At 45.4% G+C, this 15,316-nt stretch overlaps 1 protein-coding gene across 2 annotated transcripts in view; it reads right to left on the reverse strand.

Annotated features, from left to right (window-relative positions):
- The window catches only part of LOC122924104 (O-sialoglycoprotein endopeptidase), a 31,333-nt gene extending 16,034 nt beyond the window's left edge, over positions 1–15,299 (reverse strand). Inside the window, exons 1-6 of one of the 2 annotated variants that reach the window (XM_044275038.1) lie at positions 15,250–15,299; positions 11,960–12,084; positions 5,319–5,438; positions 2,322–2,497; positions 1,432–1,527; positions 896–945 (exon numbers count right to left, since the gene is read on the reverse strand). In XM_044275038.1, the coding sequence (XP_044130973.1) occupies positions 896–945; positions 1,432–1,527; positions 2,322–2,497; positions 5,319–5,438; positions 11,960–12,074 (557 nt within the window). In that variant the 5' untranslated portion in view covers positions 12,075–12,084; positions 15,250–15,299. Of the gene's footprint in view, positions 1–895; positions 946–1,431; positions 1,528–2,321; positions 2,498–5,318; positions 5,439–11,959; positions 12,085–12,223; positions 12,396–15,249 lie in introns of those variants that run through there. The other variant, XM_044275032.1, reaches the window with a different exon arrangement.
- Between the last annotated feature and the right edge of the window lie 17 nt (positions 15,300–15,316).

Below are 15,316 nucleotides of genomic sequence, written 5' to 3' on the forward strand. Positions count from 1 at the left end.
GCTTACGGTATTGGGCATGTTGATGTACAACATGCCTGATCCTCCTTTGCACCCAACATGTGCTGTCAGAGGATGGCCACCATACGCATTAGATAGTTGGCTGGTTCTGCCAAAATTGGTGGGTTTGGCCAATATTTATTTTAATGTGTGTGGCCAGCTTTACCTGTGTCCAGTCTAGAATGTTGCTATCCTGTCTTATCTCAGCATCCAGTAATAGAATAGACCTCTCTTATATCCACCACCCTCCACTGATAGTAAACTCATCCTGCCCTTGCTGATACATCAATACAGTTAATAGCAGCATATTGTGACGGTAAAACAAAAATGTTTAAAAAAATTATAAAATGTACAAAAACATTTTTCACCTATCCACAGGAAAACGTGTAAATGCTCCCAAGCCCCCCATTTGAGGCATCTAAATGGAGCAGTGGTCATGTATTTCATTCGAAGTCTATCAGACTGATGGAAATAGCCAAGTACAGTACCGGACATCTTGATCAGTCCGAAAGACAGCGATAACCCCTTTAAATGACATGCCATTTTCTGACGATATATTCTCTTTAAAAGGGCATCTGTCAGCATATTTGCACCTATGAAACTGGCAACACCCCCTATGCTCCTAGAGGCTCATTTGCATATATTAAAACTTCATTTTTCTCAGAAATATTGGTACATAAACATTTCTTTCTTTCTAAAATAATTGGATCTCTGACGGAAATGGCTCAAACAGATGCCAAATGTGCACAACTGATGCTCTGGATTTTTCTGTTCTTCTGACAGATCAGAAGACTGGAAAAATAACGGTGATGTGAACTCAACCTAACTTACTAAAAAGATATGTTTTTATAGACAAATGTGATCATGCGACAATCCTGGCGCCAGTACAGATACTCACAACTTAGCTTTCTGTTCAATGTTATATCCAGGGCTGGGGTCATTTGAAATCTTGGAGAAAACCAGGAATATGAATAAATTTAGTATAAATGCAAACACATGTTTTGTGGCCATTAGTAAATCAGGTACATAATAAAGGTGACATAATTCCTCACTTTAAGGCTACATGTACACGAATGTTGTTTGTTTCCGTGTCAGTTCAGTTTGTTTTTTTTTGCAGATAGGATGCGGACCCATTCATTCCAATGGGTCCGCAAAAAATGCGGACTACACACTGTATCACGGCATCAGTATGTCCGTTCCGTAGCCCCGCAAAAAAAAAAAAAATAGAACATGTCCTATTCTTGTCTGTTTTAGGCATTGTTACAATGGATCCGCAAAAAAAAAAAAACGGATGAGATACGGATGTCATCCGTCATTTTTTTCTTGCAGATCTGCAATTTGTGGACCACAAAACACATACGGTCGTGTGCATGTAGCCTAATAGTAATAAGCTCTGCATGACATGTTTGATTAGAAACCAAGAGAATATGGTACCTTCAGAAACCTGGCAAAGCGGTCTAGACAGTTTCCCACGGCAATGTCTATTGTCTCGCCAAATATCCGGTAGCGGTGCTCAGAATAAGCAATGACCTGGGTACGAAACAACATTAAATGTGACAGACGTCTTCACCACTGTTATATTAACATTACAGAATTCATATCTGTCATTACATGTTTACATCCAGGGGGTGTCTCATGAAGACAACTCCTGCCCATGTGCCTGAATGAGACCCACCTTTATGCAGACATAAAGGGGTATTCCAGTTGTTTGAAGTTATCCCCTACCGCTGGGACCCCACTGATAATAAGAATGGGGACGCCATACCCCGTGGAGTCCCCCGAAATAAACTGAGTGGCCGGTCAGACATGTGCACTGCCGCTCCATTCATTTCTATAGGATTCCAGTTATATCAAGTTATAACTACTAGACTGGTGGTGGTTCAACCGCTGGAACCCCCCCCCCCAAAAAATTTAATGTAGCGGCAGTGGAGCATGTGCCATGCCACTTCATTGATTGTCTTGGGCACTGCATCCAAGAAAAGCACTATTTCGAGTGCTCCCATAAAGATGAATAGAGCAGCAGTGTGGATGCCCATACTCAGTCGGGGCCCCCACTTTTCTGATTGGTTGGACTCCCTGTGGTCAGACCCCAACCAATCTGATAGTGTGTATTACATGGAATCTCATTTATCTGAACTGTTCTCATGCAATACTACAAAACCAGTGGGAGACGTCTGCTTTCCTCCGGCTGATCTGAAACGGGTCGTCTCTGCTGAGACAACTCTTTAAAAGTACTTTTTATGAATTATTTTCTATGAGGAGGTAAGTGCATTTTATTGTAATACATGGAAGACTGGCATGTTGCTCATCCTTAAAAGACTTACCTGTGTATTGCCTCCACTTACATACAGCACAGTGGGATTTACAGCTCCTGTAATTAAACGCCCCATCTCTATGTGCCCAATGCAATGATTCACTCCCAGCAATGGCTTCTTCCACAGCTGAGCCACTGTACGTGCCACGATGGCCACTGACAAGAGTGGTGCCCCCATGCCAGGCCCTACACATTGAGAAAAGCAATATTTTAGTGTAGAAACATTGTTTTATCACCACTGTGTTGGATGCAGACCCATTCACTTCAACAGGGCTGCAAAAGATGTTGACAGCGCACCGTGTGCGGTTCGTATCTACAGGTGAAACTCGAAAAATTAGAATATCGTGCAAAAGTCCATTTATTTCAGTAATGCAACTTGAAAGGAATTGCATTAATGCAGCTTAAAATTAGAATATTGTGAAAAGGTTCAATATTCTAGGCTCAAAGTGTCACCCTCTAGTCAGCTAACTAATCCATACCCCCTGAGCAAAGGGGGCCTGAGATTGTGACTTTGGGGGGTTCATAAGCTGTAAACCATAATCATCCAAATTATACCAAATAAAGGCTTGAGATATCTCGCTTTGCATGTAATGAGTCTCATATGTTAGTTTCACCTTTTAAGTTGCATTACTGAAATAAATGAACTTTGCACAATATTCGAATTTTTTTAGTTTCACCTGTATATGAAACTCCCCGCCCACCAAAAAAAATGTTTATAATATATCGGAATCCGTGTTTTGCAGAACAAAATGTGCGGATTGGAAAAACAGCAACAGCCATGTGGATGAGCCCTCATAAGAACAGATGCTCTAGAATTGTTATTACATGGGGAATGCAAGTGGTTGCTAAAACTGACATGTCAGGAGAGGAGACATGCTCTCTTTAATATTTCGTATGTTGTATTGGGAAGCTGGAAAATATTAATCAGGTGGAATTGAGGGGGGAAAAAAGTAATTCCGCCATTGTTTTTACAGGTTTCATATTAATGGTATTCACTGGGTGGTAAAATTAGACATTGGGGCAGATTTATGAAAACCAATTAAGTCTAAAATGACAGTCTTCATAAATTACCCCCAAAGTTTTTATTTTAGAAAGATTTTTAAATCTCCTTTTTTACCTTTACTCTGCAGCAGGGATGTAGCTAAAGGCTCATGGGCCCTGGTGCAAGAGTGTAGCTTGGGCCCCCCTTCCCTCAGTGCTTTGTGGGAAGGGGCAGGGAAGCACATAGCCTTCGTACTGCCTGAGGCAAACATTGAAACGGCACCCCCCCTCCATGCCAAATTATTGATATAATACCGGTGTCTTCTTATGTGGCACAAGGGTCTTTGGGCCCCTCAGACTCCTGGACTCCTCTGCAGGCCAGTATGATCACAGCAATACCAAATTTATGTTGTTTTTGTTATATTTTAATGTGTTTTAACAAATAAACTTATTTGCATTGCCATATTCTGACACCCAAAACAGTTTTATATGTCAAACTATGGAGCTGTGTAAGGTCTTACTTCTTGCAAAGCCATCTGTAGTTTTTATTGTTATTACACTTGTTATTCAATTTTATGGGGTAAACAAAACAAAAAAGGTAATTTGGCCATTTTGTAACAAGATTTGTTTTTATTCATTATGGAGTTGACTGTATGGGATAAATACTTATGTTTTAATAGTTTGGGCATTTTTGGATGCAGTTTATATTTTTGGGGTTTACTTATTTTCATATGAAGAATGGGGAAAGGGGGTGCTTGTAATGTTTATTCTTTGTTTTTTATATTTAACTAGCAGAAGGACCCCGCTTCACATTGGCATATTTCATCTATTTCATTTAATGTTTGTGTGTGTGTCATTAAAAGATTGACAGTATTCACTATAACAGTGACATCTACAGTACCCCGCCCCATTAACAGTGACCTCCACAGCAGCCGCCCCCTTAACAGTGACCTCCACAGAGCTCTGTTCCCTTAAAATGTGACCCCCACAACACCCCACCCCCTTAACAGTGACTGCTACAGCACCCCGCCTCTCAACACTGACCTCCATAACGGACCGTTCCCTTAACTGTGACCTCCACTGTTCCCTGCCCCCTTAAGAGAGACCTCCACAGCATCCTGCCCCCTTAAGTGACCTCCACAGTACCCCATCTCCTTAAAGGGAACCTGTCACTGGGATTTTGTGTATAGAGCTGAGGACATGGGCTGCTAGATGTCCGCAATATCCAGTCCCCATAGCTCTGTGTGCTTTTATTGTGTAAAAAAACCGATTTGATACATATGCAAATTAACCTGAGAGGAGTCCTGTACGTGAGATGAGTCAGGGACAGGACTCATTTCAGGTTAATTTGCATATGTGTCAAATCGTTTTTTTTTTACACAATAAAAGTACACAGAGCTATGGGGACTGGATATTGTAGATGTGCTAGGGGCGATCTAGCAACCCATGTCCTCAGCTCTATACCCCAAATCCCGGTGACAGGTTCCCTTTAACAGTGATTTACACCCGTCCCCTCAACAGTGGCCTCTACAGCAATCTGCAACTTAACACTGACCTCCATGGCGGACCGTCCCCTTAACTGTGACCTCCACAGCAGCCTGCCCCTATGGTCCAGAGGTCCGGTATTAGGCCGGACAGTCCGGCTTTCAGACTCCCTGTCCTCCGTCCGGCGCAGGTCCTGGACAGACACAGGGATGTCCTTTTGAACACCTCGCTCTCAGACAAAAATGGCTGGGTTGTTATGGAAACCTGGTGTAAAACTGTATGTGGAGACTAAGGGCCTGCGAGCTTCTATTGGCTGATAAGGATCATGTGACCAGGCTTCTTTTGGCTAATGCATTTTTGGGGAATTTCTCAGGAACGGTTTGTGCTAGAGAGTTGAGATCCGGTCTACAACCTTCCCGGACACCTGATATACCTGTGAGCCAAATTTCGTGATTGTAAATGCGACGGTGCGGATATGAACACACACATACACTCAGCTTTATATATTAGATTTTAAAAAAACTTTTTAACAATTTTTTACCTTTTGTGTAAGCCACGCAGTCGATTTCCCTTGGCTGTAGATTCGCCTCTTCAAGAGCCTCCTTGAGAACTTCTAGGATACATGAGCGATGGTGACGGGCTGTATCGCTGGGCAGGAAACCTTTAGTAGTGGACAAAAATGTAGCATTACAAGAATTCAGAATAACTATATTTTGTACTTAACGTAAAATCTGTTTCTCTTCTGTTCATTGGGTGACAGGCTTGACCGTGGGTATAGCTGCTGCCACTAGGAGGCTACACTAAGCACAAAAGTGTGAGCTCCTCCCTCCAGCTATACCCTTCCTACAGGGACCAAGCTAATAACGGTTTGTGCAAAAGCAGTAGGAGAAGCAAAAGAAAAAAAAACAGGAAAACCAACAATGTACAAACCCAGAACCATGCAGGTCACAACGAGGCCCGTAACAAGAGAGAATGGGTGGGAGCTGTGTCCCCAATGAACGGAAGAGAAGCAGATTTTACAGCAAGTACAAAAATCTAGTTCTCATTTGTATCATTGGGGGACACAGGCTTGACCGTGGGATGCTACAGAGCAGTCCCAGGGGTGGGCCACAAACGAAGAAGCCCTCTGGCCAATCAGAGGATCGCCGTCTGCAAAACTCTAGGCCCCAATGAAGTGTCAGAAGATGCAAAGGTGTGTACTCTGTAAAATGTGGAAAAGGTGTGCAAAGACGCAGAAGGGGGAGAATAGCCTGAAAAAAAGAAATGGGCTGCGGAGGGAGAGGTCGGAGGGGTTCAAAATTTCAGTTTGTAACCCTCCAAGATGACTTCTCGTGCCCAGGCATCCAAGACATGAGCTAGCCAGACATGCTGGAACAGATGAAGACGACCTCCCACTCGACTAGGGGGCGCCAGAGACCACACATCATGCAGAGGAGGACTTGGGGCTATAGGGCTTGGAGCCCTGCTGGCGAGAATGCCAGGGAGGGTGAGGCTTGAAAGATGATTTGCACTTCTGCTCTGGGGTAGATTTGTCGGCTGGCTGCGTCGGGCTGGAGGAACTCCGAAAGTGCCAAAAAGAGGTCTGCGTTTTTTTAGACCTGTTGAAGCGTGTCCTGCTCTGCGGCAAATGGGTGCCTTTACCCTCTGTAGCATCAGAGATACTCATCCAGACTCTTTTCTCATCCAGGCGGGATACCGGAGGGTCAACAATAGGAGAGGACAACCACTTCCTTGTCAAATCCTCTGGAAAGGGATATAAGACGTCTAAACGCTTCAGCAAAGCAAAACGCCTGTCAGGGAAGTTCCATTGATTCCTCCCTTTCCAAGCAAACTCTGGGTGGTTGGGGAAAACTTTTGGCGAGCAACGTGATCGCCTGAAGGAAAAACTAGAACCGGCAGATGAGGGCGTAGGGTCCTCAACCTGTATAACCGCTGCAATGAGATTGTCTACCATAGTGGACAGTTTGGAAGACTGGTCCTCCAGTGAGACAAAGTTAGCGTCTGACAACTTTTCCTCAGAACACGCCTCTTCTAATGAGGACGCGTCGAAGCACGACTCCCTGGGAGGTGGCGGGGAGATGGAGGAAACAGGGGACGCAGACGCCCTTCAAGGAGAGGGTGGTCTGGCCCGTTCTGCAGGACGTCCGCGATGGGGAGTAGCAGAGGAGTCCCCAGAATCTTATTGGTCAGAGGGTGGCCGCGCAACCAAACGCCCCAGCATTTCCACAATGGCCCTGTTGTAATGGGAAACTTCCAGCACCATCTTAGACAGAGAGCGCATCCACTCCGGCTCTACCATGGGCTGGGACAAGGTCAGAGCCACTTGGTGGTGAAGCAGAGCACAAGGAGCAGAGGGGATCCAACTAACTGGATGGGAATTTAGAGCGACAAGAAGCACATGCAAAATGTCGCACGGAAGTGACCGCCGGTTTTGGAGCCTGGGATTTGAGTTTGGACATAGTGAGTACCTATAGTGAAAGGTAGGAGGGCTAAAGTTAGGCCCTGTAGGAATGGAAGAAAGAGCTCATCCGGCCTGTGTCCTTTAATGCAGCCTGTCCGGAGGGGGAAAAAAAACAAAAAAAACCACACTGAGCAGGCGATGGGATGGGGTCAGAAAAACAAGCGCAAAGAATTCACGCCAGGAAGCCAGATGGAGGTGGAGTCGGCCCCCGGCGATAATAAAAAGGAGCACTGGCGCACCAACTGACTCCCCTTAGAGGTAGCCCCAGCCGTGTGAGAAGTACGCGCGGCGAGCGAATCAGAAGTAGGCTGCAGTAAAAGCCAGGGCCTCAATTACAAGCGGCCCCGGCGGAGGAGAATAACGGAACTCCGCAAGAAACCGATGGGGGGCGGGCGGAGGGGGATTGGGAAGGTGGTTTGACCCAGAAACAAGCTTGGCAAGCACAAAGGGCTTCCCTTCATCTTCACCCTTCCCTCACAGGAGAGCTTTTCACGTAGCTGTTAACCCTTAACCCTGGGGGGGGACAAGGCTTCGTGGGCACCATCCACAGCAAGTAACCTGAGAAGTGGAGGGGGAAGAAAAAGGGGGTTTGGAACCAGGAATACTTACCAGTCTGGCGTGTTCTGCCCCCCTGGTTCCAGCCGGGTCAGCACTTTCGGTGTGCGGCCCCCTTGGGGAGGACTGCTACACCAGAAACAGAGGGGACTTGTCGTGGGCAGCCATGGTGACCCGAAGGCTGGCGGGATGCAGAGGCTTTAGGAACCTCTGGTCCCGCTTGTCTTCTAATCTAATCTTCAAATCTGTTTCTCTTCCGTTCATTGGGTGACAGGCTTGACCGTGGGTATAGCTGGAACAGCGGGCTTGGGGACCCCTTGTCTCCTGGGTGGGAGTGCAGGCAGCTAGGACTGCCTGTAATCCTGCTAGAAGAAAAAAAAAAAAATCTGCAGACCTGCAAAGCAGGGAGGTCTGCCTCCTACAGACACTAAGCTAAAACTGTTTTAGCTTAGTCCCTGTAGGAAGGGTATAGCTGGAGGGAGGAGCTAACACTTTTTAGCTTAGTGTCGCCTCCTAGTGGCAGTAGCTACAGTTGCAAGAAAAAGTATGTGAACCCTTTGGAATGATATGGATTTCTGCACAAATTGGTCATAAAATGTGATCTGATCTTCATCTAAGTCACAACAATAGACAATCACAGTCTGCCTAAACTAATAACACAAAGAATTAAATGTTACCATGTTTTTATTGAACACACCATGTAAACAGTCACAGTGCAGGTGGAAAAAGTATGTGAACCCCTAGACTAATGACATCTCCAAGAGCCAATTGGAGTGAGGTGTCAGCCAACTGGAGTCCAATCAATGAGATGAGATTGGAGGTGTTGGTTACAGCTGCCCTGCCCTATAAAAAACACACACCAGTTCTGGGTTTGCTTTTCACAAGAGGCATTGCCTGATGTGAATGATGCATTACACACACAAAAGAGCTCTCAGAAGACCTACGATTAAGAATTGTTGACTTGCATAAAGCTGGAAAGGGTTATAAAAGGATCTCCAAAAGCCTTGCTGTTCATCAGTCCACGATAAGACAAATTGTCTATAAATGGAGAAAGTTCAGCACTGCTGCTACTCTCCCTGGGAGTGGCCGTCCTGTAAAGATGACTGCAAGAGCACAGCGCAGACTGCTAAATGAGGTGAAGAAGAATCCTAGAGTGTCAGCTAAAGACTCACAAAAGTCTCTGGCATATGCTAACATCCGTGTTAGCGAATCTACGATACGTAAAACACTAAACAAGAATGGATTTCATGGGAGGATACCACAGAGGAAGCCACTGCTGTCCCAAAAAAAACATTGCTGCACGTTTACAGTTTGCACAAGAGCACCTGGATGTTCCACAGCAGTACTGGCAAAATATTCTGTGGACAGATGAAACCAAGGTTGAGTTGTTTGGAAGAAACACACAACACTATGTGTGGAGAAAAAGAGGCACAGCACACCAACATCAAAACCTCATCCCAACTGTGAAGTATGGTGGTGGGGCATCATGGTTTGGGGCTGCTTTGCTGCGTCAGGGCCTGGACGGATTGCTATCATCGAAAGAAAAAATGAATTCCCAAGTTTATCAAGACATTTTGCAGGAGAACTTAAAGGGTTTGTCCGGGTTCAGAGCTGAACCCGGACATCCCTCCATTTTCACCCCGGCCGCCCCCCTGACATGAGCATCAGAGCAGTTCATGCTCCGATGCTCTCCTTTTCCCTGCGCTAAATTGCGCAGGGCAAAGGCATTTTTAGGAGTTCCGGTGACGTACCGGGGCTCTCCATGGGGCTGACAGGAACCCCGGTGAAGTCACCGGCACTGATGGGCGGGATTTAGCTCTGCCCTAGCCAGTAAAACGGCTAGGGCAGAGCTAAAGCCCACCCCTCACAGCCGGTGACGTCACCGAACACACTGCCGGGCGCAGGGCACGGGAGCGCATCGGAGCATGAGATGCTCCGATGCTAGCCTCAGGGGGACTGCCTGGGTAAAAAAGGGTATGTCCGGGTTCAGCTCTGAACCCGGACAACCCCTTTAAGGCCATCTGTCCACCAGCTGAAGCTCAACAGAAGATGGGTGTTGCAATAAGACAACGACCCAAAGCATAGAAGTAAATCAACAACAGAATGGTTTAAACAGAAGAAAATACGCCTTCTGGAGTGGCCCAGTCAGAGTCCTGACCCTAACCCGATTGAGATGCTGTGGCATGACCTCAAGAAAGCGATTCACACCAGACATCCCAAGAATATTGTGTAAAGAGGAATAGTCAAGAATTACTCCTGACCGTTGTGCACGTCTGATCTGCAACTACAGGAAATGTTTGTTTGAAGTTATTACTGCCAAAGGAGGTTCAACCAGTTATTAAATCCAAGGGTTCACATACTTTTTCCACCTGCACTGTGAATTTTTACCTGGTGTGTTCAATAAAAACATGGTAACATTTAATTATTTGTGTGTTATTAGTTTAAGCAGACTGTGATTGTCTATTGTTGTGACTTAGATGAAGATTAGATCACATTTTATGACCAATTTGTGCAGAAATCCATATCATTCCAAAGGGTTCACATACCTTTTCTTGCAACTGTATACCCACATCAAGCCTGTGCCCCCCAATGATACGGATGAGAAAAAAAGTTTTAGGAAAAACAGCCCCAGAAGAAAGCAGTGAGAACATCTGTAAAGACTGGACTAAAGTTCAGACTGTTGAAAATATAACCTATCTGCAGTGCTACTGCATGTATTTTCTTGAAAATTATCTGATTGATCATTAAAAAAAATGGAGAAGACCTCAATTAATTACAACTGTGCAACAATTTCCATCGCTTGGAGCTATTATTTTACCATACTTTCAGACCAAGGGCTCATTATGGTGAGCAATCTGTGTCCGAGTGTAGAAGAGACAGCGCATGGACTGAACACTGTCACTTTACAGTCTATAGACCGATCTATACAGGTGAAACTCGAAAGATTGGAATATTGTGAAAAGGTTCAATATTCTAGGCTCAAAGTGTCACACTGTAGTCAGTCAGCTAATTAATCCATACCCCTGAGCAAAGGGGACCTCAAAATTGTGACTTTGGGGTTTCATAAGCTGTAAGCCAAAATCATCCAAATTATACCAAATAAAGGCTTGAAATATCTTGCTTTGCATGTAATGAGTCTATCTCATATATTTCACCTTTTAAGTTGAATTACTGAAATAAATGAACTTTGCACGATATTCTAATTTTTCGAGTTTCACCTGTATGTGTGATTTTCTACATGGACCATCAGTCCATGCAGGAAAAAATTGCAACATGCTGTAATCTGATTTTCTTGCTGAGACTCGTCCATTCAAATCAATGGATCTATGAAAACAGCACACGGACGCCATTTGTGTGTGGTCCGTTTTTCATGGGCGGTTGCTAGAAGATACTGAAAATAAGAAATGAGAAAATGATGACATACTGATGCCATATTCACGGAAACAACGGACAGGGTCAAACATGGACATGTTTTACAGCTCTCTGAACCAGCCCTGAGGCAGAAGGTTTTAGCTCATCCCAGCTTCCCCGATTGTGAAAGACAGTGGATGGGGTTACACCAACATCCCTGGTGCTCTAGGGACCTGGAGGAGTTAATACTCATACATTGCTTTTCTTCATCTATGTTCTGCCCAAGCACTAAGGAAATGTTCATGGGAAGCCTTAGTTTATGCCTACACGGCAGCCAGGATCGCGTGGTAGCTGTGATCCCATAGAAATGAATGGGTTCACTGCTCCAGTTGTAAGAAATCCAACACTGCTGGATTTCTTGTGACCGGTGTGGCGATCCCATTCATTTCTATGGGATCACAGCTACTCTGTGATCCTGACCGTGACCAGCGTCGCCATACGCTTAACTTCATACTAGAAGATTTTTTTCTTGCAGAAAAGTGAATTTTATAAACATAACAAAAGGGGAAAACAGTTGTCTATTATGGTCCGAGCATTACGCATGACCAGCATTACTGTGAATTACTGACAGATTTGCTTCAGAATCTGCGGCTGTCCCATTCACCTAAAAAGAGTCTGCTGGAAATCCATGCCCATGCCACAGAAATAAGCACATTCACATGTATTAAACGGACTTTCAGCCTCAGAAATTTCAGGAACAAATCTGTCACATGTGAATATAGCCCTAGGAGGTAACTCTTTTCCATCACTCTCACCTTGTCCTGGAGGAGTAATGTAGGTTCTTCGAGGATTACTTAAAACCTTCCCATCCTGAATGATGCCCACTCCAATCTTGTTGGCGCTTCCTTCAAACCCCAAGACAACAGTCATTGTGAACGACCTATAACAAAAAGTTACCAGACCTAAGGTTATATAGGTCATTTCTTGTAAAGGGACTAAAACCACTAGGGCTTAGTGCAGTATTAATAATAAAGATTACCAATCCTAATAGGAGCATCTTAATGAGGACCTGCACTTACCTGGATGCCCCGCTCCAATATGCTATCGAGGCCATACACGGTCAACCGGTGCTGATTCTCAACAGGTAGTTAATAGGGGGCTCTGATGTGCATGCCTTCAACCGCAGATCTGGAAACTAACAGCACGGACTTTTGGGAATGGAGGGGCCTAGCAGGAGAGACAAAAGCTACAGAACCCGTTGAGCAGCTGTTGTTGTTGGTGGACATGACAGCTCATCTTTAAAGGGGTTATGAAGCAGCCAGAAAGGAGTAAGCACTGATTTGTAAAGACCCCTTTTAGAGCACCTACTGATGCACATGGAGTGTTGGCAGACAGGACACGCTCCCCGAAGCGGTGTGCATACATCCTATTTGGTGAGGCCTCATGTGACTCGCCCTTCCATCCACGTCAACAATCATAACTGTAACCGTAGGGAGCTGGCTTAGTTACTTAGTGTCAGCCCCTTGCGGCATTTTGCTGGTTCCCGGCTCTCCGTGCACCCACTGTAATGGTGGAAGTGAACGCTGAGATTTGTAGTACTTTTTAGCTCCCATTGAAAACAGTCCACCTCACAACCTTTAAGAAGAGCATGGTCTGCCGTGGTCCTATAGCTAAGGCCTGTCCAATTTTAGTCCACATAAAAATGGACACCTGAAAATCAGATGGTTTCCATGTGCATTATTTTTTTTCTCATTCCCCTCAATGAAAGCAGGTATCACTTTTTAAAATAAAAATGTTTTGGGTAGGTAAAGCAACAAAAACACGGCAGATCAGCCATTTTCGTTCTTCTGTTACGCTGTATGGGATATTTTATATGTTAATGCTATGGGCATCATTTAATTTTTTTGGGGGGAAAGGGGTGATTTGAACTTTTAGATATGTTTAGAAACTTTTATCAAACTTTTTTTTTGTCCCTAATGGGACATGAACTTGAAAAAATCAGACTGCCACACTCTAAGGTGATTTCATATATTAGGGTTACATAGTACAGTTGAAAAAAGACAAACGTCCATCAAGTTCAACCAAGGGATAGGTGGGTCCATTCACACGTCCGTATGTGTTTTGCAGATCCGCAAAACACGGACACTGGCAATGTGTGTTCCGCATTTTGCGGACAGCACATCGCCGGAACTCTCATAGAGAATGCCTTCTCTTGTCCAAAATTGCGGACAAGAATAGGACATGTTCTATTTTTTGCAGAACAGAAGTGCGTATCCGTAAATGCGTAAATTCCGGCCCCATTGAAAATGAATGGGTCCCCACCTGTTCCGCAAAATTGCAGAACGGATGCGGACCGATTTTGCGGATGTGTGAATGGACCCTTAGTGTGGGAAATTCAGTATATTCCAATTCAGTGCTGCCACCTGCAGGCCTGCATTGGCATATACCAGTAAGAGGCCCGGTGTCCTTGTACAGGCTCAGGCCGTTACCACTAAGGAATGCCTTCCCGATCTCAGTGAGGGCTAGGCATTGCGGACTGGGTTTTCCACTCTGATGCCGTGGTCACATATGACCCTGGCATCTGGGGGTTTAAATGTCTGATTGGTATTTTTGCCCGGAATATAGTCACGGCGTCCTGAGAAGTGTCATGGGTATTCATGATCCTCTGTTAACACTGCCAACCTACTGATGATTGCCAGTTGGCTCCTTGGAAGAAAACTATGGAAACATATCAGAGTTCTGTCTTAGGGATTCCGTTCAGGATGCATCAGGATGCCTTCAGTTCAGTCTTTTTGCCTTTTCAGGACGGAGATAATACAGCAGCATGCTACGGTTTTATCTCCGGTCAAAATTCCGGAACAATCGCCGGATTCGGCATTTTTTCCCAATGAAATGCATTAATGCCAGATCTGGCTTCAAGGGTTCCGGCATTGAGGTCTGTGCATGCTCATACCGCAAAAAATGTGAAAAAAAATTAATGCTGGATCCGTTTTTCCAGATGACACCGGAGAGACCGATCTGGCATTTCAATGCATTTGTCAGACGGATCAGGATGCTGATCCGTCTGACAAATGCCATCAGTTTGCATCTGTTTTGAAGGATACGGCGAGGGAACTACCTGCCGGAATCCTCTGCCACAATTGTGAAAGTACCCCAATCTGTACCACGTGCAGCCGCCCTACATTACAGAATATGTGCAGTTTTTCCACACAGATTCCCATCCGGAAAAGTTAAGCGTAGTACAGCACCAGCCGAGTGTATGAGACTACAGAAATCTCATGTTTTACTGTGCTGAAATGGACCTGCCGTGCGGATTTCCAAATCCTCAGCATGTCAATAACGTTTGCGGATTTCGCCCTTTTCCAACGATGGGGGAGATCTGCAGAGAAACGGCATCAAATACCGGTTAGAAATGGCAGATTTTGCTGCGGATATGGTGCAAAAACGCACATAAATCTATGCGGATCTTCTGTGCCGTCCCCCACAGGCAGGTGGGAACATCCACACAAGAATGTTTTTTCACTGTGGAATCCACCCCCCCCCCAAGTTGCTAAGGGTCAAATCCACAGCCTAGGTTGTCAGACGCCGATGCCTTTTATGCGCGGTGCGGATCAGACCTCATCTGTCACTGGTTCTGTACAACGTTCCGGATTTGACACTCAAAAATCTGCAACCATAAAACGTCTGCTGCACGTGAGTTATACTGGCATAATGCTGTCAGTGGAATGGAGTAGATCATACAGAGACACACAGCATTATAAATCAGTATAATGCACTCTGCTCCTGCCAAACAGAAGGGGAAGTCACACTGACACATGGGGCATGACCTGCACACAGGACACACTCCTCTGAGAGGTCTTAGAGACCCATAAAGTCAGAACATTTTATAAAACATCATTTCCTAACCCTGCCATATGCTAATGGGGTGACAGTGTATAGGGCGCTGTATGGAGGATGCGGCTTGTACTAAGTACAGTTCACACTTCAGAGGGGGACATGGTGCAGTACCGCCATTACAGCGCTGACCACCCCGTAATACCACGGCTGTCTGCAGCCTCAGGCTCCCGCGCCCTGCTCGGTGACCACCCGGCTCCACACACAGTACCTGCACGCCGGAGCTCCGCCCCTTCCGGGAGTGCAGGCAGACCACGTGCTTCTGTTGTGTCCCGCTT

Source organism: Bufo gargarizans, chromosome 1, assembly GCF_014858855.1.
Source record: "Bufo gargarizans isolate SCDJY-AF-19 chromosome 1, ASM1485885v1, whole genome shotgun sequence".
NCBI lineage: Eukaryota > Metazoa > Chordata > Amphibia > Anura > Bufonidae > Bufo > Bufo gargarizans.